We start from the raw sequence: 24,307 nt of genomic DNA on the forward strand, positions 1-24,307 counted from the left end.
CTTTGAGGATGGATTTGGACTGTAGCTAATGTCAACAGTCTGCTACATTGACTCAGGACTTCTTTTTGCTTCTGATCATCATCACTGTACCCCGCAACATCGTATATCTGCTATAAAAGGACATTCTGTGCAACCCAGATGAGGATGGGTTCCCTCTTGAGTCTGGTTCCTCTCAAGATTTCTTCCTTATGCCATCTTGGGGAGTTTTTCCTTGCCACAGTCGCCACCGGCTCGCTCATCAGGGAGAAACTTACATATAAAGAACATATTCACTTTTACTTACCACATTTTTGTGTAAAGCTGCTTTGAGACAATGTTTATTGTTACATTGCAATACAAATAAAAAATTAATTGAATTGAATTAAATAATCAGTGTTATTCACTCACCAGTTAATATGTTATAATATCATAATGTTATTCCTGATCGGTGTATCTACTGTACATGATTGTCCATCATCAGGGTCTTCATCGTATAATCTAATTTAAAGAGCATCCCATTTAGAACATTTCACCTTCATCATTTTACACAATATAACCACTAATCATTTTAAAAGACTGCTGAAATAGTACCACTGAGACAAAATAGAAAATCAGTCCCACTACAAGAACCTTGTCTTCATCTATGCACACGACATCGTATTAGGAGTTGAACGTCCAACGAATCTCAAATGGCCATAGAATTATTTTACATGAGATTTTTTTTTTACCTATGAAAGCAAGATTAGGGCTTTTTAAAAAGCGCACAGCGTAAACCTAACATAACACATTACCTGGCACAGAAATAATAATTCAGTGTGGAAAGTCAATTCCCCAGCACTGGGAACTCCTAAGGGAGCTGTCTGACTTTATTTGCACTTGAATGAATGGTCTGCCTCTTATGCTGCAGATGCTCCTGGCCAGATGATGCTGATTCGGATGCGTCTCCTCCTCCTCCTCCTCCTCCTCCCCCTCTTCCCCCTCATCCATCCAACTCATTCTGTCCATCCTACCACCACTTCCTTCCAGTGAGAGAGAGAGAAAGAATGGATTTCTCCTTGCTTCTTCATTCATGTGTGTATGTGTGTCTACGCTACTGCTAAATGGATCCTGCAGTATAACCGACTTTTTTTTTAATTTCTTTCTCCCCTACAGATTTGGATTACAAATGCATACTAGGGGTGACAGAGGATGTACGTGCGTTTTTTTTCTCGTTTTTATTGCTATTGCAGAATAAATCCGCGCTATGGAAGAAGTCAGAAAACTAAAGCACTGCACTGGGTTGAACTCTGCAGTGCTTAATGATCGGGAAGGATGAAGATAAATGAAAACATCAGTCTTTACTTTTAAAAAAATCGAAATTAAAAACAGAAAATCTGCACGTGGATGAAGTTGCATGCTGAAGAAGAGGAAGACGAAGTGCTGAACTGGAGGATCGGAGGATCTGATCTACAGATGCACACATGCATGGAGAGATCGATTAATGGATACGTGCATTTTTGTTGTTGTTATTGCTGGTACGAGGATATACATGTTTTTTTTCTTTTCTTTTTGAAATGTTGCTTCTTTTTGCAGAAGCCTCTCCTTTGTAATATTGTGGCAAAGCGCTAAAGGTGGAGCAATGCAGGGAATGCGTGCATGCAGCATGAAACAGACCTCTCTAACCACCTGCTAAATGTGTTTCACTCAACATTTTTCTTTTTTCCTTTCTTTCCTTCTTTTTCTTTTTTCTCTGCCTAATTTTGTCCTCCTGCACTTCAGAAATCAAAGCGCGAGCACCCAGGGATCTGTAGTGCGCAAGACTACGTATCAGCCATCATTTTTTGGAAATCTTCCGGGTTTTTTTTCCTAATTATTCCTATCTAAATGGAAGTATTGGAAATCGAAGACAGTGGTGAAAGGAGCAGACATGGTTCATGGGCGCAGTTTCCTTCACGGTGAGTCGAAACAGATTAACGCACAATCTCATTTTGCATGTATATTAAGTGACTTTTCTCTCCATGTGTGATTTCTGGTTCAAACTTGTAGAACTTAATACTTGGTGGCTTTCTACCACTGTGCATGCCTTATAATCTGTTTATAACCTTACATCTGAATGCAATACTGGAAACTGCATTCACATTATGTGCATAATTTTTTTGTTTGTTTGTTTTGTTTTTTTCTTATAACAGTTGGTGTACTGATAAACTAGGGTGTACTTTGTTTTCAAACAGAATCAATGTCAAATAAACTTTTTTTTCCCCACAACACATTGATTTATTGATTATTTGATTGATAACCGATTAACACTCCTCTTTTTCTTAATTTTCTGCAGTTGTTGCAGGTCTCCTTATTGTTGGCTTGTCTGTTGCGACAAAAAAAGAAGCAGGTAAAGCTGACTTAAAAAAAACATACAAACACTGTTTTGTTTTTGCCAATTTCAGCTATTTTTACTGATGATACAAGTTTACAAATCTTGCCACGTGTCAGATTTTGGTAAAAAAATTAATTGGGCCATACACTTGTGTATGATATAATTACACCCTATCAATACTTGAATGATCATGGAAGGAGAAGAATTTTAATTGATGCACCATTTTCAAAAGGAGGCTTGTCAGCTATTCTGATAGAAGCGTCGCCTCTGTGCCTGTCAGTTATAGTGAAGGAGGCACGTTGTTAAGTTTTGTCAGTTGTTCTGAAGCAGGGGGTGTATGTCAGCTTGTCACTTATAGTGAAGAAGGCATGTCCTTATTTCCTGCCAACTGTTCTGCAGGAGGAGTGGTCTCTGTGTTTGTCTCTTATATTGAAGGAGGCGTGTCCTAAGGGCCTGTCAGTTGTCCTGAGGGAGGAGTGGTCTCTGTTTCTGACAGTTTTGGTACAGGAGGTGTACCCTCTCTCCTTATCAGCAGTAGTGAAGGAGACATGGTATCTGTGTCAGTTATAGTAAAGGAAGCTCAACCTAATCACCAGTTGTTCCGAATCAGAATCAGGTTTATTGGCCAAGTGTGTTGACACATAAAAGGAATTCGGTTCCAGCTGTTGGTGACTCAAACAGACATTGATCGCACTATACATTTAGCTTAGACTATACAAGACAAAACAGACTATACGTGACAAATACGAGACAATATAGACAATATTAGTATTACATAAAAAACAATATACAGAGTGATAGATCAGTAAGGAGGGGAAGCTTGTCCTTATTCCTGTCCTGTTAAGAGTGGTCTCTAAATCTGTCACTTACATGTTTGTCATTTATAGTTGAAGTAAGCGTGCTGAATGAAATAGATCTAAATATCAATTTATTAAAACAAATCAATTCCTAGTATTGCTCATGTCTCAATATGGTACTGCAAAAAAAAAGAAAGACACATATTTTACTCGTTCTTTGTTGTATCTAATGTTGTCTGATTTCTGTTGCACCCTGTGCTGCTTTGTTCCAGTAAGAAACAACTCAGGGGTCCAACCAGCAGGACAGTGTGGAACGTGGGTGAAAAAACCAGAGGGAGGACTCTTCACCTCCCCCAATTACCCCAACAAATACCCACCAGAGCGAGAGTGCATTTACGTCATTGAAGGTTTGTGAAACAGCACCACCTTTGCAAGTTATTTGGTTCATTAGTTCTTCATTTTCTTGCATAGCAACATCGTGTCACATTGACCAAGGCCATCGCTGTACATTCTACAGCAATACAAGGTGCTAATACCACATCTGCGATTCCATCATGGACAGCAACTTAGAGTAAATAGCAAATGTAAAATTCTGCATGACACTTGGCAAATCTGCCACAGAGATGTTTATCATGACATACGTTTGAGATACGGCGATGCTGCAATGAGTCTTTTGAAGTGTTTTGAGTAGCAAGCACGCTTCAAGAGCGGAGGAAAACATGAGATAAGGAAGAGCTTCAACAAGATCAACCCTGAAAACGTCAAAACAATTCGGCAACTTGTGCATGATGATCGTTAAAGAACAGTCCACATAATCTCAGTTCCGCACCCAACCTACTCGCCAGATTTGGCTCCTGCGGATTTCACCCTTTTTCCGAAGATGAAGATCATGCTCAAAGGTCGCCGTTTTGACACCGTTGCAGAGATCCACAGAAGGTGCTTGACATGCTTAGAAAAACTTAGATAAATAAAGTTATTTCTTGTAAACAGAACTAATCTCGAAACTTTTTGATACCACCTAATACAATTGTTAAACCTGTCACAGTGATGTGATATGTTATATGTTCAATCTGGTCTTCTAACAGCTCACCTGATGTCTGTTGGACTTTTATACACCAATATATTTTATCTATTGGTGCTAATTAGGGCTGCAGCTTTCGAATATTTTAGTAATCGAGAATTCTACCAATTATTCCATCGATTAATTGAATAATCAGATAAGAAATACTTTTTTTAAATTTAAGAGCATTACTAAATACACAAGTAAAAATAAGTAATTTGTTTCCATTTTAGAAAAATTTTATTTATTTATTTTTATTGCTGAAATTGATTACAAGAATATCTGTGAAATCTTAACCAATAGCATGCCTTTAACTGCATATTACATCAAAATGCAAATACAAATATATATAAAAAAAAATAATAAATAAAAATATTAAAATCGATTTGAAATTACTTTACAAAAGGTAAACACACTGTACAATGTTTTTTTTTTTTTTTGTGTTTTAGTTAGAAATTATTCTAAACTTTCTGTCGTTTTCTTAGGCCCGAATCTTCTCCCCACCCCTCTCTGTTTTCTCCCCATTCCTCCATTTTACATTCTGCAGCAAATTCTGTGTTTACCTGACAAGAGCGCTATAGAGTTTAGTGGGTGGTGCATCAGAAATAATGTTCCGTGGGGAAACACATTGCTCTGTGTGTAGTTAAATGAACTAAACGAAGCAAATCCAGAAAATAATTTGCTTAAATGCATTTTTGTATTTAAATTACTCGAGTTATTTGAGGAAATCGTTTCAGCCCTAGTGCTAATTAGAAAAAAAAATCAGCAAAGCACATTTACACATTTACTGTTAATGGTTGAAAATAAATAACTTTTGTTCTTGCCATGGAAATCAATCCAAGACCTACAGTCCTTTAAAAATGGTGCCACTTTAGTAGTCTTGGCACATTAAGCTTGATTTGATTATCATTGACTAGAAATTAAAATAAGACTAGTTCATTTTTGGGCATATGATTTTCTCTGTTTGTGCCTGGTTGTCTCAGTATAGTCAGCTAATCTGCCTGTTGAGCTGTGAACCAATTGTCATGAGAACCAATTACCTGTATGCTTATCAGACTAAACAAGGAAATTATACAATTTTAAATATTATTATGACAGCATCAGATTATAAGTTAGATACCATTCTGTTAAGAGGAATATAGTGTTTCCCTGATGTTCAGTTTGCTCTGGTTTTCTTTTTTTATTTCCTATTTATCTATCCAGTAAGTTACTGCATTTTTCAGTGTTTAACTGTAACCACATTACTGCTGATGCTGAATAACTGGGTCCTGCACAGTCTGCATAAGATTACACATTTATTAAATATATGTAATTTTAAAAAGTGCCCTCTTTCCTTCCCTTAGTATTGATTTGAAATGAAATGATCGGACCTTGAGCATGTGCTTTCTGAACATATGTCTACGCTGTGTATTTGCTTTTGCTGTTCCAGCTCCCCCGAGACAGTGTATCGACCTCTTCTTTGATGAGAAGTACTCAATAGAGCCTTCCTGGGAATGTAAATTTGACCACATTGAAGTGCGCGACGGACCTTTTGGCTTTTCTCCAATAATCGGACGTTACTGTGGCCAGCAGAGCCCGCAGTACATCAGGTCGAGTGGCCGATACCTCTGGATAAAATTTGTCGCGGATGGTGAACTAGAAGCCATCGGATTTTCAGCGAACTACAACTTCACCACAGGTAGGAATTATTTAATGGATAGGTTTGCGCTTTTTAAACGATTCTTCCAAACTTAATATGTATACTTTGTATACTGGGAACCATGTCAGTGCAGGTTGCAGTTGTCATTGCAGTTATGGTGTCTGGGCATGTCAGCTTGATTGGAGGAGTTTCAACCTATGTGCTAGTCAACCCTATTAAAGGAGGTTTGGCCTGTCTGCCTGTATGTCACAGTAAAGGATGTGTATCAACCATTCCTATGCACCAGTTAAGGAGGTGTGGCTATTGTCAGTTTCAATATAGAAGGTGTGGTTTATTAATCTCAGCTCAGGATACAAGGTCACTGCCAGTCATTCTCAATGACGGATGTGTCGCTTGTATGTTAAACAGCCTAAGTGAATGGCGTGTACTGCACTGGTCAGTCTCACTAAAGGAGGTGTGGCCTATGGGTTGTTTAGTCTTAGTAAAAAAGGTGTGGCCTCTCTGGTGGTTAGTCTTTGTGAAGGAAGTGTGGCTTTTTTGTTGTTCAATCTTAGTGAAGAAAGGCCTCTGTGTTGAAATTGTGTAATTTTTTTTCATGATCTCTTGTTCATCAGTTTATAGGACAAGTTCAGCTTAAAACAAGTATTCAATTATGCTCTCAAAACAATTGCATCACAGACATAACTCATATATAGCTGTCAAATTCAGTCTTTACTTTTGCTGCTGCCATTTGATAGCTACAATTGATGGACCCCCATAACTCATTGATGTTAATGCCTTTAAAACACAGGCTCAGTTTACAGCTCAGTTACTGATTTTTTACAACACACTAGGATTCTGTGGAGGCAGCTTATTCGATACATTGGAGAAGGAGCTGATATAATTTACTGCATGGACAAAGCGGTATCACCTTAACATTGTATTTTATTTTGTCTAGAGTGCAGTTAAAACATGATGCGGTCTTAACCGAAAAGAAACCATATGATTAATCAAATTCAAGCATCACTGACGTTCTTTAAGTAACAGTTCAGGGAAAATGTAATTATGAAGTGGAGGAAGACTGTAATCGCCAACATTGTTATACAATGTTATACATCCTGAGATGCTTTTCTGCTCATCATGGTTGTATAAAGTGGTTATTTGAGTTACCATTGGCTGCTTTGTCAGCTCAAACCTGTCCAGCAATTCTCAGCTGATTTCACTTATCAACAAAAAGTTTAAGAACTGCCACTCATTAACTTTTATTTCATTTTTTTTTTCACACCCTACTGTGCAAAATCTAGAGTCTGTTATACATGAAATTTCTGGTGATCAGCAGTTCTGGTGATCAGTAGTCCTGGCACCTGCAAAAGTCACTAGCATCACAGATTCTCCCCTTTCTGATGATTGATCTGAATATTATCTAAAGCTCTTGGCCTGTATTGTGCATGATTTTCTGCATTTTGTTACACATGATTGGATTGCTTGGATAAATGCATGAATGTGCAGGTTTGTAGACATTCCCATTAGCGTTCAGTGAGTGTATGTACAGTATGGTACCCTGGGAAAGCACTTCACATTGTGAAATTTTCTACTATATGTAGTTCTACAAATGGCAGGATTTTCTGAACTGAAATACGCATCCTAATACAGTGAAAAAAACACTGGAAAAATTATATTAGGTACATCTTAACAGAATTTCATTCAGCAATGCCTACAAAACTCCATAACCGGCAAAGATTACACAGCTGAAATTATGAAAGGGAATAAAAGAGAGTTTCTCAGACGTAAGAACGAATGTTATTCGACTCACATTTCAGAGCCCAAAATATTATTTAACAACCTAAAGGAATTCATGAATTAGATGTGAAATTAAGTAAAGTGAAAAGATAATGTATATCTTCTGTAGCCAGGTGATACATCAGCGAGGTGGCATAAGAATTTACTGGTCTGCAGTGCACTAGGAAGTGTAGGACACAATGCAGCTTGAAACCAGTTTGGTGGTTTGTTACAAAAATGTTACACACTTTATAAGATGTTAAAACCAACCAGGCTTATTTATCTTCTGAGCACATCTTCCTTCAAATTCTCATTTTATTTTTTACCTACTAAACCAAACACATGGTGCAGATGTGGGTATATCAAGGGAATACGCTGATATTGATCCATAGAAGTCTTTATATGTGCAAACAATAGTGGGTAACATAATGGGGAGATGTGCACCAGTCGAGTCAAGTCAAGTTTATTTCTATAGCGCTTTTCACAACAGACATTGTCTCAAAGCAGCTTTACAGAAATCAACAGTCAAGGTGAATGGTGTGTATTTATCCCTGATGAGCAGCCGTGGCGACTGTGGCAAGGAAAAACTCCTTTAGATGTTATGAGGAAGAAACCTTGAGAGGAACCAGACTCAAAAGGGGAACCCATCCTCATTTGGGTGACATCAAGAGTTTGATCATAAATCTTTCAACAATACAGAACACTGGAGAGTGAGAACTAACATGAGTACTGGAGTATAAGATTATAAGTAATGTTCTTTCTACAGTCTTATACAGTCTTTATGGTTATAAAACTAGGAGCTACTGAGCTCAATATTTGTAATAATCACAGATCCATCACCAGCTTCTCCATGCCAGAGCCTTTAAACACTCCAGGAGGTCCAATGTCAAAACTCCACACATGTAGTGGGATCCAATTGGCACCGGTACGTCCCTAGATGGTACGGGATGTTTGCGAGTTCGGCATCTACTTCTTCAAAAGGTCCATAATCTTCATGAGGTGGGACGTGTGGGACCAGTGATATTACATATATGACAGTACATATAAAAAAAGGTTAAAGTAGGAGAAAGAGCAAAAAATAGCCAGAGCAGTCGTGAGAGCAGCATCGCCAGCACCACTTTGGACAGCATTCTGATTCAAACTCATTTTTAATCAAATAACTGGTTAGTGTGTAACTAAAAACCATCCTCCAACAAAATAATCTATAAAAAATTGCAGTAAATACAATATTCTGTATATGTGAAGATACGATCAAGATTTACATAGGTTACTTCTTACGTGTAAATTCGCAAGCATTCTGGAGCATGAGTAGGATATGAACATTTCTTTCTCCATTTTCATGAATCCCAAATTTCTTGTGTAAATTCTTATATGAATGATTTCCAAATAAATATGCTCATTTCAAGATTTAAACATAAGGCCCATGAGATCAGCAACAGGATAGGCACTGTAGGTAAATATGATGTACAGTACTTGAAGGAGGTGTTGCAATCAGGTGTTAAAAATCAGCCTCCTTTATGCGTATATACTGTTCACCATTGTTCATAAGCATTGGAACAATCAAAGCATAACATTAATTATATGAGAAAAGTAGACATAGCTTGTAGTTAATAAACCTCTAAGCAAACAAATATAGAATTATTTGTTAAATGGACTACTTATTTAATTAATGTGATCCCTGCAGATACCCTGGGCAAGTATCAAAACTTATTTAGAATCAATTAGTCTATATATTGTGTTGAGCAAAATTCAGCAGCAGAGCCACCCAGTGGATTTTCCCAGGGTGCTTTACATATGCTGCATTTTTACCAAGAGAAATATATTACTATGTCAGTTATTAAACAGTTTATAGAAAAAATATTATATAATAATTTGCTATGAACCTGGATACAACATGTGCCATAATCACATATATTCAAATACCAAACTTCAATACAATCTTATTTGTGCTCCTGCATGTCATCTTTGTTTGGGAAAAAAAACGTAAAGATGGATGTCTTCTATGAGTATGGGTTGTTGACAAATGCAATGTAACATTGTCAGTGTCCTCATTTATGAAATGCATTACCAATTACATAAAACTGTAACCCGTGAGAAAGTGTATGGCCATCATTAGAAACAGGACACCTCAAGAATTCTTTATTAATATTGCATACCTGGAGACCAAGTAAAGAGGGATGAATTTGTTACTGAGATGACATATTAGACTGGCAATTCAATTACACTGCACAAACGACCTTCATTATTGACCTTTATAATTGACTTCAATTAGAGATGACTCTAAGTGACTAATCTGTCACAATCAATGCATCATTTTTATAATAAAAGCTTTTAAATGTGTTGTTTGAATAGAAATAATTTTCGAGGGAGCTGATGGAATACGACTTTTAAATATAATTCATGTCTAATTATGAGTTGTTTAAATATGTTTTTTTTATCAGTTATGGATGAAAATATAAAGAGTTTTGGAATTCTAAGATAATAATAATAATAATGAATTTGATATACATGAGTTGATCTGATATATCAAAAATATCTTAAATAATGTTATATGTCATTCAATCCTATAATAAGTTGTTTGATTTGTTCAACATTTTAATTATAATTATTATAGTTGTATGCATCATTATGCATAATACACACTGTATTTACATTACATGATATAGTATCCGCCTAAACCATTGACATAAGACATTTTTGTTCACCATTATAGGAATTGAATGGCTCATATTTAGCCTGGGCATTCAAAGAACAGCTTGAAAAATAATGAAATAGCTCATATAGCCCAAATAGCAATTATGTCCTCACTGTCCTCGTTATAGGCTATTACTGAGTAACAGTGCTGTACTATACTGTATAACTTTATTCAAAACTATTTTGCAAAAAATCTGAAACATTTTCTTTAATTGTGTGAAAATATTAGAATGAACCTATAGACATCTGAGAAATTAAAAGGAAACCAGACACACAGAGCATTGAATGCTTTGATGAGGATGAAAATAATAAAAATCCATTGTTTTTTTTTTCTTTTACATTAATCAGCTCTAAACCCTGCAAAGTAATGATGAGTGTGTTAGAGAAGTGAAAAAAAAAAAGGCAGGCAGGGTGGAGTGGGTGGAGAAGAGTGGCAGGAGTGATTTGTGATTTGTGATGCAAGGGTGTCTGCAAGAGAAAAAGGGAAAGTTTATAGGACTGTGGTGAGACCTGCGATGTTGTATGGTTTAGAAACATTGACTAAACGACAGGAGGTGGAGCTGGAGGTAGCAGAGCTGAAGATGTTGAGATTTTTGCTGTGACGAGGATGGACAGGATTAGAAACAATTTTATTAGAAGGACCACCCATGTAGGACGTTTTGGAGACAAGATGAGGGAGGCGAGATTGAGAAGGTTTGGACATGTGCAGAGGAGGGACATGGGGTATATCGGGAGAAGAATGCTGACAATGGAGCCACCAGAAAGAAGGAAAATGAGGAAGGCCAAGGAGGAGGTTTATGGATGTGGTGAGGGAGGACATGCAGGTAGTTGGTTTAAAAGAGGCAGATGTAGAGGACAGGGGAGTATGGAGACGGATGATCCGCTGTGGCGACCCCTAAAGGGTGAAGCTGAAAGAAGAAGAATAAGAAGCTCTCAACCCAGATGAGCACCCTGGGGAGACAGCTCTCAATACTAATTTTTTTTTAAGAATAGTGTTCATTATTTTAATTCCAGAGACTTATATAATCTGAAGCAAGGTGCACTCTTCTAATGAGTTATTGTGGCCAAACACTTTACTAACACACTATATGTTAAATTTCCTTTTAATTATTTACCTGTCTTAATAAAACTTGCTCACACACAACCAATTTATTCAAATGCTAAAAAAAACCCACACTCACTATGTTTTATTGTGTTATGCTTTATTATATAAATTCAGTCTAGAGGTGAATCAGTTGATGTTCCAATCACATTTTACTTTAAAAAGTGATTTTGCCCTGTTATAATCCATTTTATTAAGGGCAAAAACAACATTTTAAGCATTACATTGAATTTTAGGTCTTAGCTCTTAAATAACAAATGTGAGTATAGTGAGTATAGTGATTAACAATAAAACACAAAATGATATATGATTAACCAAGATTTTAGACTTCTTATCATTATGTAAAAAAAAGCCCAGATGTTCACTAATATATTAAAATCTCGAAAAGTATCCCAAGAACAAGCTTTTTTCTTTCTTTTTTAAATAAAGAAAACTATAAAATTGCTAGGGTATGGTAATTAGTAATTAGATGTGTAACAATGCATTTAAATATATTTTTTGCATAATTGCTAATAATAAATATAATTTTTTACTTGAATTGCAGTTTTAAACATTGCTGTACATTGGGAGGCATGGTGGTGTAGCAGGTATCATTGTTGTTCCAGAGTCCCCAGTTTGCTCCTATGTTCTAAGCTACTGCCTGTGATGAATTTTACATGATCTGCATATGCGCACATTGGTTTTCTGCAATTTTCTCAGTTTCCACCCACTAAAAAACATGCATGTACACTATTGGAACTGTGACTTTTATAGCCATATATGATTCCTCCTCAAACTACAACACAAAATATTCTAAAAAGTTTTTGTATGCTAAAGTATTAAAGATTGCTTTCATGAAGTATGCTCAGCTAGCATGTATGGGTGTGATTGTCAGGTGTCCACATACTTTAGACCAAATAGTGTATTTGTGGTGATCTAAATAAAGTGATATAAATTGACTACATATAATGACAATGATTTACAGAGCTCTAATTTAACCCATAACGTTAAATAATATTTATTACTAAGATTTATGCTTGGCCTGTCTGCTTAGGGATACACTATGGAAATGTATGGTCTTCAAAGGTGGCAGCTTTTATTTATTTATTAATTTATTTTATTTCATTCTTAGCTTGCCAACTTTAGCGTGCCCTGTTAGCTACTAGAATGCTCCATATAGTAAGATAAGTTTTGTTCTTATCACTTACTTACACTTAGCTGTTGTTAGAAATCAAGGTGAAAATCTGAAACTGCACAAGGTAATCTCAGTCTGCATCCGAATCACACTCTTCCAAGTTTCGATTGCACTCCTTAAGAGATCTGACATTATATCCTCCCAAAAAAGAAAGAAGCGAATCAACTATGTACTTTCTTTTGCGATTAGTTTTTAGATGCAACCAGCCTGCAAAGCACAAGGGTAGAGAAAAGTAGAAAGATAGATTAAAATAGCTGGTCCAGAACAAGAAACGAGAAAACAAATGCTGAATATGGTATGTAAATCAAATTAGCAAACAAATAAAAAATGTTAAGTAGCAAACTGAACAATAAGGGCAAAATTGCCCTGAAAAACAGGACAAAGCCCATTTTCACACTATAGCCCCTTTAAGATTAACTGTCACACTGCCACATTATCTGTGGCCACATCAAAACCTTACCTGGAGGTTCTTTTTTGATTTAGGAAATTTCTCACAAAAGGTAAGCCAAGGAGAATTCAAAAGCTAACAAATTTGGCATTAAGATCACGTACATGAGAGGAGGCATTGATGAAAACTGTTCCTTTGTCCTTTCAGAAAAAACGCCATATGTGCCAATGAACATATGAATATTAAATGATAGAAAATTGTATAGGCATTTTGATCTATGATGCAGACTGACATCCATAAAAGCCACCACCCCTCACCCATTGCGCATTACTGATCTTTGGCAGGTGATGTCATTTTGGCTTGATTTTCCTAGTTTTAAGACGTACTTGCATTGTTTCCTGTCAAAGAAATGTAGATTTTTTTTTGAATAATTAAGGTTTGGTGTAGCTATTTGCTTTAATGTTTCTACAAAGAATATGAGACAAACAATATACAACAGGCTTATATTAAAAATGTACTTTTTGCTGTTTATTGTATACTGCATTTTCTTCAGTAATTTCACATCAGGTGCTAGCAAAACTAAATCAGGCTAAAAATATTTTATCAGGCACCCAGCGTTTGGCATATATTTTAAAACCGAGCCCTCGAGTCCTCTTCATTCGTACTTTGTGCATCTCATCACTTTCATTATGGAGAAAGAGGTGGACACATTCTTCCTGTGGGAGTGTTGCTACATATCTTTAGCACAGCATTGCAAAAAAAAAGTCATAATTCAGTACATCATTCTCTTCTGGTCCTGATTTTTCTTCATCTGCTCTACCATCTGTGTTAGCATGTGTTAGTGCAGGCTGGAGAGCAGCAGATGTGCTCTGTGCTCTGTTTGCTGAGGAACACCAACTGAAGTCGTAGACTTTCATCTCACTAATTATGGAAATCCAATGCTATAGATATTCATTATAAGTGTAATGATAATATAACCCCCCCAGACCTGGAGACTGTGTGTCCCTCAGACTGAGCAAACTGTACGTGCTTGGAAACAAAATGTTTTTGTGACCTCAGAACAGGAGGAAAATGCATAAGCATTGAGACACAATCTCACCCAACAGTCTGAGTGCACTGTCACAAATGGTCTTCAATGCAACAGTTACCGTGTCTCTAATTCATTTTGTCAGATATTATATTTTATGCCTAAATGCAGTGACTGATGGGGCGAATGTTATGTAATTCACTGAAGAACTTATTGAGTAAGTTGGTATTTTGTGTTAGTCATGGTGATTATTAACAATACTAATGTGATTAAATTATTTAAGTTATTTAGATGAGTTATTTATGGTGTCACAAATCAGATATTCAAATGGATTAGATTTTTTACACAGCTTTCTCATATAGCTAGAAAGGGTTTGTTCTAAATGATGTAAAATAACGTATTCAAAATGCTTGGTGCGGTTTTATGTGCGAAAAAATTAATTGCTAAAAATTTTGTTTGGGTGCAGTACTATATTTTTCATGTATGCATTATCTTAAATAAATAGTAAAAAAATTCTATTCCATTTGCTTTAAAAACATGGATTTATTTGTACTTTTTTTTTTTACAATTGCTGAGATACCTCCTAGTGAGATTAAATAATCTGAAATTTTTCTTACCTCAAGCACAGCGATATAATTAGTTTTTTCTTTCCTTTTTCTTTCTTTTTTTTCCTTACAACCCAGGTTTGTATAGATTAGGCATATCACCTTGTTTTAACATAAATAAGCTATTTCCTCCAAATACCTACTAAACTCATGTGCAATTATTTCAGCTGTAATAAATAAGAAATCTCTTGTGGCTAACGAAGGCCATTATATACCAAAACCTTTTTATTTCCGGACCTCGTAACAGATACACAGGGCAGCTCCATATATCTTTGAACTCCTTGCCAGCTCCATGCGTACTCCTGGTGAGTCTGTAAATCCACAGTGAAAGGATTAATCACTCAACCCAACAAATTACATGGGAACTTTATACCAGATTTTTTTGTCTCTCATTGTACTCACTGATGTTTTAGTGCTGATTCTTGGTCATTTAATTATTTCAAGCGTTTGGTTGCAGAGTTGCAAATTCATTTAATCTCACTGAGTCTGTTTCAAGTCCTATGCAAAATCAAGAGCATTAAAATAGACTTGGTGCTTCATTTAGATTTTCTAGTTTGTTATTTATAAACTCAGGATATCCGACTTATTTATCAGATCATAAACTCATTTTATACTCAGTTGTAATTTCCAAGGTATAACCACTGGACTCTTCTTTTTGTAGTACTGAGCCTTCATTTCCTTGCAAAAATCCAGAGGCGCTAGTTAACATATTGAATACAGATTTTGATACAGATATATTTGATTCCAAAGCTCCTCTGAGAACTAAAAATCCAAAAGTTATAACTCAGCCCTGGTTTGCTAATGAAATATGCACTCTTTACCAGGAGTGCAGAAAAGCAGACTGTTAATGGAAGAACGATGACTTTAAAACTTTATGGTAATTCCTCATATGAAGTATTATCAGATTGATCTATATATTTTCACAAAGACCCCAAGGCCCTTTTTTTAATAATGCAGCATTAAATCTGGGAGAAACATCATACATTAAAGAGACCCTTGAAACTTGGATCCTCCACTTATATAACCCTTCTGGTGTATATTTGCACTCAGTTTGATCCTGCATTTTGTAGCAGTGATCCGTTCATTTTTTTCTATCCAGACCTGCCTGATTTATCCTGGTGCCCTATCTGTGGAGGGAGTTCTCTTTAACTGGAGATCACTCAGTGCAGCTCTGAATTGCTTCACATAAACAGCTTGAAGATCTTTTTGGAGATTTAAACTCAAGAAACATGAAGATGGTTTTGAACTTTCAAATTAATTGGAAGTTAATTGGAATTGAATTTTGAATCAATATCAGAGCTTAATATTAGAGCTACAGTTGCAATGAACACTTCTGCACTTTTGCACTTGAGTCTCCTTCAGTAGTAGATAACCTGACCAATGATGAAACTATCATAGTAATGCTAGTAATGACTGGGCATTTGGTGTTACCCAGATTAGGACTGAACTTAATAAAATCCTGTTCTATTTTTTTTTTTTTTTTTTTGTTAAATCATGTTGTAACTAATATGAAGCCTACCACTTCCTTTTTAGACGTAATATCTACACATTTTCTTAAAATAAAAAAAAGCTTAGGTTGCTGCTGTTCCTAAAATTTCTGGCCATCATTATTGTAGTTTGACAAGTTGAACAAGTGATTCAGCCTCTTATCTAAAAGCTTAAAATGAACAACCTGCATTATTATAGAGCAAGTTTAAAATGCTGTTTCTCTGAAGTGGTCAATTCTCAGCTGTCCTCACACTTTACATTCTGGACAGGTTTTAGTCAGGTTTTAGGGTACATCATAGAATAGGACATGCTCTTCTAAAGCTCTTCGAATGACAATGTTTTAGACTAATTCTAGCTATTGTGCCACTTGTGCTATTGTGCTCATCCTGAACTATATCACTATATGTCACACATATGTCTTTGATATGATCGATTTCAGCATCTTTTTAAATTATATTTAAGATGAAGCTTGTTTTTATCCTACATAAAAGAACACTTTTATGAACAAAGAAAAAGAAATGTGCTCTTCACACGGGTAAATATTAGGGATGTGCGTTTTCATAACTGAGGCTGATGCGATTCGCATCTCGATGAATAGCCAACAGTAAGATACATTAAAGGTATATATAAAGCAGCTACCGATGCAATGCAATACGATTCACCAATGCTATGATGCAGTGCAATCTGATTTCGATTTGATTAAACACAATGCAAGAAAAAATATTATGCTATGCAGTTTAATATGGTACAGATAGTTCTATGTGACTCTCCGGACATGCCTCGGTCTCCATAGTGTTGTGATAATTCATATTCATATAGCAGCAGTGGTGCTGAGAGAACTTGCTTGAGAAACAGTTTAGCGAGAAGAAATCTTCAAATGTAATATTAGTTCTTAAATTATTGCTTACTTTCTATTCAATTCAATTCAATAAAGCTTTTATTTCTATAGCGGTTTTAACAATAAACATTGTTTCAAAGCAATATTACACTGATAATGAAGTGATAAAGAATGGATGATGAACTTCTTTATGTGTAAGTTCGTCTTTAATGAGCGAGCTGATGGCCACTGTGGCAAGGAAAAACTCCCCAAAATGGCATATGGAAGAAACCTTGCGAGGAACCAGACTCAAGAGGGAACCCATCCTCATCTAGGTGGCACCGAATGTCCATTTATTACACCTATACAATGTTCAGCTGTGCAGTGATGGTAATCAGATGCAAACTGTAGTCCTAAATCAGTGTAGCAGACTGTTGACATTAACTACAGTCCCAATCCAAATCCTCAAAGCTCCTGTTCTTACTCCGTAATTTCATGGATCCCCAGGGCATTGAAGAGAAACCATCCCCAGCTGCACAGAGTGGCCTCCAATCGAAAAGAACACTATCCAGAGGCCGGGACGAAGCGGGCATATCCGAGGAGAGAAGAGTGGCAAGAACAGCGGTCAATGGAACCTCAGGAGCATGTTTAACTTGACCGAGAGAGAGAGCGAGAGAGATTTATTGTTGAATATGAATATGAATATGAATATGATGTTATGCAAGCTAAAGATATATTGTTGCTCTATGCGTAAAAGCACAGCAGGTAACACATTGTAACCTAAGTGATATACAGTTATTTTATTAAATGCATTTATCTTTACTATCCGCATAACAAAATGAGCTGCATACACACCTTTACTGCCCGTGTCGCCTAAATCCGCCACTGCCGAGCAGTCATCAAAGCAAGGTTAAAACGGACGTGTGCTCTTCCCTGATTGGTGGCTTTCTGTGTGCTTGACCAGTTAAGTTTATATACACTCACTCCAAAAAGGAATGACTAATTACTCTAAATGTGGTAAAAAGTAAAATTTAAAATGTAAATACCCTCTTTGACTGCTAGATTTGAAATCATGGCTGACATCATCTGAATTATTCTCAACTAATTTTAGGTCCTTCTGAGTGCACTTGTATTGTTAGTGACAAGTGCACTCAGAAGGACCTAAAATAAGTTGAGAATAATTCAGATGATGTCAGCCATGATTGATTTTCTCTAAACTGTGCGAAAAAACATGGGCTCATTTTGACCCCTTTACATTTGACAAACGAATAAATGTGTTGTATAGAGTAGCTTTTATGAGCAGAGACTTAATATATGGGAGTTACCTTATTTTTTCGGACTATAAGCCGCTACTTTTTTCCCACATTTTGAACACCGCAGCTTAAACAACGAAGCGGCTTATTTATGAATTTTTCCTGGGTTTTTCCCGGTTTCACAAACTTCAAGCCAAAAAATTGAACCCCATAACATTAGACCAATGAAATTTCCGAACGGAAACGAAAAACGCACCTCACCTGTGTTCTGATCTGCACGGCATCGGGAGAAAAAAGTTTTTCTTAAACACACGACGATGCCAAAAGATAAACTCCCGAGAGAAATAGTTGTGAAAGGAAGGAGGAAGACAGTGAACAATGACTTTCTTGGTCGGCTACTGTTTAGATACAAGCCGTTGTAGCGTGTTGAGTCTGGGTTAAGGGATATAGCGCTAACTCCAGTTGCAACAAAATCATATAAGCACAGACAGGTTTCCAAAAACTTTTTTATTATTCTTGGCAACAGCGTTACAGGTTAGTCAAAGAAACTTAGAAATGAGCATCAGAAAATAATAAGGACATATTCCTCGGTCTCCACACATGCAGTAATAGTGGAAAAATGCGGCGGCAGGCTATTTCCAAAATACCGCTCTGCTCTTAAAGGAAGCGCAACATATTTCACCCGTTACACCGTGTAACAGACACTGTCTTTCGTTAAACCCTGTGTAAAGTTCATTAGTTTCAATGTAGACACCTGCAGCTTATAGACAGGTGCGGCTTATTTATGTTTAAAATAAAAATCTTTGTCAAATTCAGTGGGTGTGGCTTATATATGGGTGCAATTAATAGTCCTGAAATTACGGTAGTACCTTTACTTTCTTGATTTAAACTTGACCAAATTATTACAGCTAGATATCTTAGTGGTAGATGACATAAAGGACAGTGCTTCATCAATCTTGGCATCTCTACACTGGCTTTTCTGGTCACGTATAAAATCGATTTTAAGATTTTGCTGTTTGTTTTTAAAGGTACATTTACATTTATGCTAGTTGGCAGATGACCTTAAGGCACTGCATTGCCTGGCTCCACAAAAAAATCAATATGATTAATCCTTATACTTCAGCCAGGGCACTTCAATCTACTAATAATTTACTGCTAACTGTCTCACATGTCATGATTATAATACAAGATTGACCGTGAATTTTTAGTAGCTGCCCCTAGATTGTGAATCTATGTGAGTGTCTATGGGGATTTATATTTTGTTTATTTTAGCATATTTTAGTAGTGCTTCCTTTCTATCCTTGACTTAATATTAATCAGTCCATAACCATTATACAGATCCAAAAACTATTACTGTATTAATTTTTTTATTAAAAAAAATCAGTGGGATCAATGAGATTAGAATACAAATTCATTATTTTTTCATTTAAAACCTTTTTTGAAGAAAAAATCAGCACCAATAAACATTTCTCTACATATACTTACACGTAATTGATATGTAGGCTGAAATGCGCCTTTAAATATCTCATGCCTTTCTTGAAAAAAAAGAAAGAAAAAAAATATATAATTAGTGGAATATGTAGCAACTTCGAAACATTCCCTACATCCAACATCCTGTAACACGTTGGCATTTATTAAGCGAAACTTTCTTTTGGCTTCTCCCATTAGGGGTCGCCACAGCGGATCGTCCGCATGTTTGATTTGGCACATGTTTTTACGCTGGATGCCCTTCCTAACGCAACCCTCCCCATTTATCCGGGCTTGGGACCGGCACTAAGGCTTGTGCAACTCTAAAGGCTGGAGGTGGTTCCCTGACCGGGGATCGAACCCGGGCCACAGCAGTGAGAGCGCCGCATCCTAACCACTAGACCACCAGGGAGCCACATGTTGGCATTTAATAGGGTTCAGAAATTAACTGCTGAATATAACATGACCATGAGTTTATTTGCAGGAATCCATAAAAAGGAGAAAATGTACTCTCCACAAGTTGTCTTTGCACTGCTTCTGATTGATCTTTGTGTCTATACTTCTCATTGACTTTTTTTAATGCCTTTCGATCTGTGCGTTAGCCTTATGTCTATATATATTAAACCATTTGAATGATTGCAGATTTTGGACTGTTGGCATTCAAAAAGAAAAAACAAACCTGTTCTCCTTGTATAGTAGCTCTATAAAATGTAGTGATAAAGAGAAAAAAGAAATTTGCTGTAAATTCTGGTAGTTATTTGTTTACTTCTAGCACTCAAAGGGATTATAACCCATGTAAGTCAAATATTCTGTCATTCAAAAACATGCTCATTTGAACACAGTGAGATTAACTATATACAAGGCACCATTCTTATTTTTGCATGTGCCACAATTGACCAAACTGTTGCCGTGGATACTGGATTCAGAGAGTGATGGTTGTGTCAGGTGAGAAAGAGAACATCCCGACTTTATTACTCCTCCTGTTCCTCTTTCGGAGATAAAGTGATGCAAGTAGACAAGATCTGGCTGCCTTAATAAAAATGGAGAGCTGCTCACTTCCCACTCCATTACTCGCCTCAGTGGCTGTTGGAAGACTCTTCTCAGTGGTAAACAAACCGGTTGGTGGTAAACAACAAAATAAATAATCAGACAGAAAGCAGAACACTGTTACAGTCTCTCTGCAGCAAGTCTTTGCTAAAAAAAGTGAAAAAAAAGGAAAGTTAGTTAGAAAGTTAGTTAACGGAGAAAGAGCTGCTTAATGTTTCATATATCAGAAAATAACAAACTCAGTTTCAACTTGTTTTTCTCATTGTGTTCTTTATAATAGTTAATAATATAATAGTTAGTACAGCAATACATACAGTATATAGCAAAGATACTTATTATGTATTTGTTATGTCATCCTTTGTATCAAGAATGCTTTTAAGCAAAAAAGATTTCATATTACTCTTTCTAGTAAAAGTAAAAGTAGTGTAAGGAAGTATCTAGTGACAAAGCTGACTAACAATGCTGAGTTAATAAGCACTGTTAGTGATTGTGATGATGATATCAAAACCAATATAGCAATAAAATGGAGAATATGATTTAAAGAATATACGTTAACATATAGTATGTACTTTAATACATCATGGAGACAGTTTAATCTACAGCATTCAACACTTTATTTTAACTATATATTTATTGTAATATATAGTGCTCGCCATGGTATTGATTTTTCCAGTCTTGAGTCTTTTAGTATGCAGCCAGCTACAGCTGAACCATTGGTTTCCTCCATAAATTCATCCATCTCAGGTGCTGTTAACCTAAATACAGAATGACTGCTGTGAACATACGACTGCCCTGGTTGGAAAATTTGCTTACACTGTAAATCCTTTCAACACATTTAGTACTATTTGGCTTTACTCTTCCACACCTGTATGCTGATTTATAATCCGGAGTTACTCAGAAGAAAAGGATTGCTATTGATTCGATTTTTTTTCTCTGAGAGATCTACCTTGTCAGTTCTGCTTGTGGATTTTGTGGAAGTATGTAAATCTAAAACTGGATTTCTGTAAGGCTTGGTTTGACAATGTGAATTATTGAACTTAATTAAATGTAAATCATGTAGTACAATGTTTATTTTGTTATCTATTTGCTGTATATACAGTAGGTGTGTATTGAAATTGGATAACTAGGTAAACATAACATTTCTCATGACATGAAATAAAAGAAATATTAAATAAAAAAATAAAGCAAGAGCAAACAAGGCCAACATGAAGTACAAATACATGGTAGTCATTACAAATACACTTGAGGGTAAAGAGTAGGTAAAAAATATTAAATTAAAACTAAGGACATGATTTAGCCTAAGCACATTATTACCCACTTCAGCTGCTCACTATACTTCTCACAGCTGCGCTTATGTTTTTAAGCACATGTTGCAAAAGATTACAATCATAAAGGTAATCCCCAGATCAAGAGGATCAGGAAAAGATCAAAATAATCCTATTTCTTATAATGTATCTCATTGGCAGAATGAGGCCTTTTAAACTCATAATTTGCAAATTGGGAATAGGGAATAGTGTTGGAGGTAAATCATTCATATTGCTATAGGAGAGAAACATGCTTTATGGCCTTATGACTCCTCTGGGACTTCACACCACTCTGTCTTATTGAGGCTGCTGATGGAAAATTGAAAACTGGAGGAATGAAGCTTCATCTCATTCCAGTGTGATTATTGGGGAGGAGATCGAAGCGGACTATTTTGGTTTTGCGAGCTACTATAAATTCTCAGGGAATGGATATAGTCGCAAAGTCAACTGAAATGAATAGTTTTGGATGATGAAGAATGAGGATTGAGACTGAGATGCTAGATATTATTTTATTTTTTGCAACTTCATTCCAACAAAAGTACTATAGATTGTTTTTGGGGTTTTTTGGTACAAATGAAGCCAGACAAATCAATTGGCCCAAACTGCTGCTTATCACCTCCTTGGATGTAACCCCTATCCACTTTCTTCCACATACACAAACTATATGGACAAAGGTATTGGGACACGTGACTATATTTCCCAGCTATATGTGTTTCTTTCCCAAACTGTTATCGCAAACAATTACAAGCAAACATTTGTATAGGGTGTCTTTGGATGTATTAGCATTAAATTTTCCATTCACTTGAACTAGAAGACCCAAACCTGTTCCAAATTGTCAATGCCCCTGTGCACAAAACAAACGCTTTGCATGGGTTGGAGTGGAAGATCTGCTAAAGAGTTTTGACCTCAACCCTATTAAACACATTTGGGATAAATTAAAACACTGACTGGACCCCAGACCTCCTCACCTCTCCTACATCAGTACTTGGCTTTACTAACCACCTTGTGTCTGAATGAGCACAAATCTCCACAAGCACGCTCCAAAATCTAGAGGAACATCTTATCAGAGTGGAGTAAATTATTAAAGCAAATTGGGACGGAATGTGATGCTCAAAAAGCACACACCATACTTATGACCAGATGTCCGCAAACTTTTGGCAATATAGTATATATATATATAAGCTCACAGACGCAAATGATTGGTTAGTGTTGCCTTGACTGACAGGGGAGAAAAAGTACAACATCCCTCTCTCCCACAGAATGCAGCTAATTTTATTCTCTTGGCCAGCAGCCACAGATGGCTATGGCATTGCCTGAACTTGAATTTGCAATCTCCAGACAAAAGGGCAAATGGTGTTCTTTTGCACCACTTTTGTTGCCAGGTTTTTTGTTTTTTTTTAATTCACATCCAAATTATATAATTTCAGTTTGCTGTTTAAAAATCTGATCTGAAAAAAAATGCTGTATCTGGGCATTAAGGGGATCGAAAAGCCAACTATTCAAGCTGTGCATGTAGTACAGTAGCTTGTGACAGTGTGAGTACTGCATATAGTGGGGCAAGTCAGATGCAGATGCAGTGCGCAACAACAACCAGGATGCTGCCAAAAACTAAAATGCAAAAGTCAGCTAGACACAATTTGGCACAAACTGTTTGGCACATGCTCTTTTTTCTTTTTTTGGCACAAGCTATCACGCTGGCACATGCTTGCCAATGCAAGCCTAAAGCAAAAGGACTTTTTACGTTTTTGAAATGCCATTTCACATAGAAAACTGTTACAATTCTTAATGCTAGAGCTCTTTATAGAGTGCAGTTTAAGGCTTTAACACAAAATAAGCATGAGAATGCACTTGAATGCTCTATGCACAATTGAATAAAGTATAATACTATTGTATAGTACATAGTACAGCATGATGTTTATAACAAAGCTAGATTGTGATCCATGGTAAAATTAAGATGGTTACATCAGTATCTCCAGTGACTAAGGAGATGGAGATTTCCATATGTCCATCTCCATATATATTGGGTCCTCTTTTAACAGTCTGAAATATGTTTTTGAAATGCATTTAAACATTTAGACTAGTCCAGTAATTTGACTGGTCATAGACTTCTAACAGTGCTGATATTTCCTATAATCACACTGGGAGGTTTCACTACATGTTTGTTTATGTTCACCATATAAAAATACCGCTTTCTAATTTAATACAGCAGTGTTAGTACCATCATTATGGCAAACAATATTTTTTATGAATAAAACTTTTGGCTTAGCATTCTATGAAAGCTCACCAGATAAAGTAAAAAGTTGGCTACAAAGCAATTTAAGTTAACTTGCCTGCTAGCTGGGGGTCTATAAAATGATT

At 36.2% G+C, this 24,307-nt stretch overlaps 1 protein-coding gene across 6 annotated transcripts in view; it reads left to right on the forward strand.

The window, feature by feature from the left end:
* The first annotated feature begins 982 nt into the window (after positions 1-982).
* neto1l (neuropilin (NRP) and tolloid (TLL)-like 1, like) overlaps positions 983-24,307 on the forward strand; it is a 97,749-nt gene continuing 74,424 nt past the window's right edge. For 3 of the 6 annotated variants that reach the window (XM_046834108.1, XM_046834106.1, XM_046834107.1), the window contains exons 1-4: positions 984-1,913; positions 2,291-2,344; positions 3,403-3,533; positions 5,616-5,864. In XM_046834108.1, coding sequence (XP_046690064.1) covers positions 1,843-1,913; positions 2,291-2,344; positions 3,403-3,533; positions 5,616-5,864 — 505 coding nt within the window. In that variant the 5' untranslated portion in view covers positions 984-1,842. Of the gene's footprint in view, positions 1,914-2,290; positions 2,345-3,398; positions 3,534-5,615; positions 5,865-24,307 lie in introns of all 6 variants that reach the window. The other 3 variants (XM_046834104.1, XM_046834105.1, XM_046834109.1) reach the window with 3 other exon arrangements.

This window comes from Silurus meridionalis, chromosome 21 (assembly GCF_014805685.1).
Source record: "Silurus meridionalis isolate SWU-2019-XX chromosome 21, ASM1480568v1, whole genome shotgun sequence".
Lineage (NCBI taxonomy): Eukaryota > Metazoa > Chordata > Actinopteri > Siluriformes > Siluridae > Silurus > Silurus meridionalis.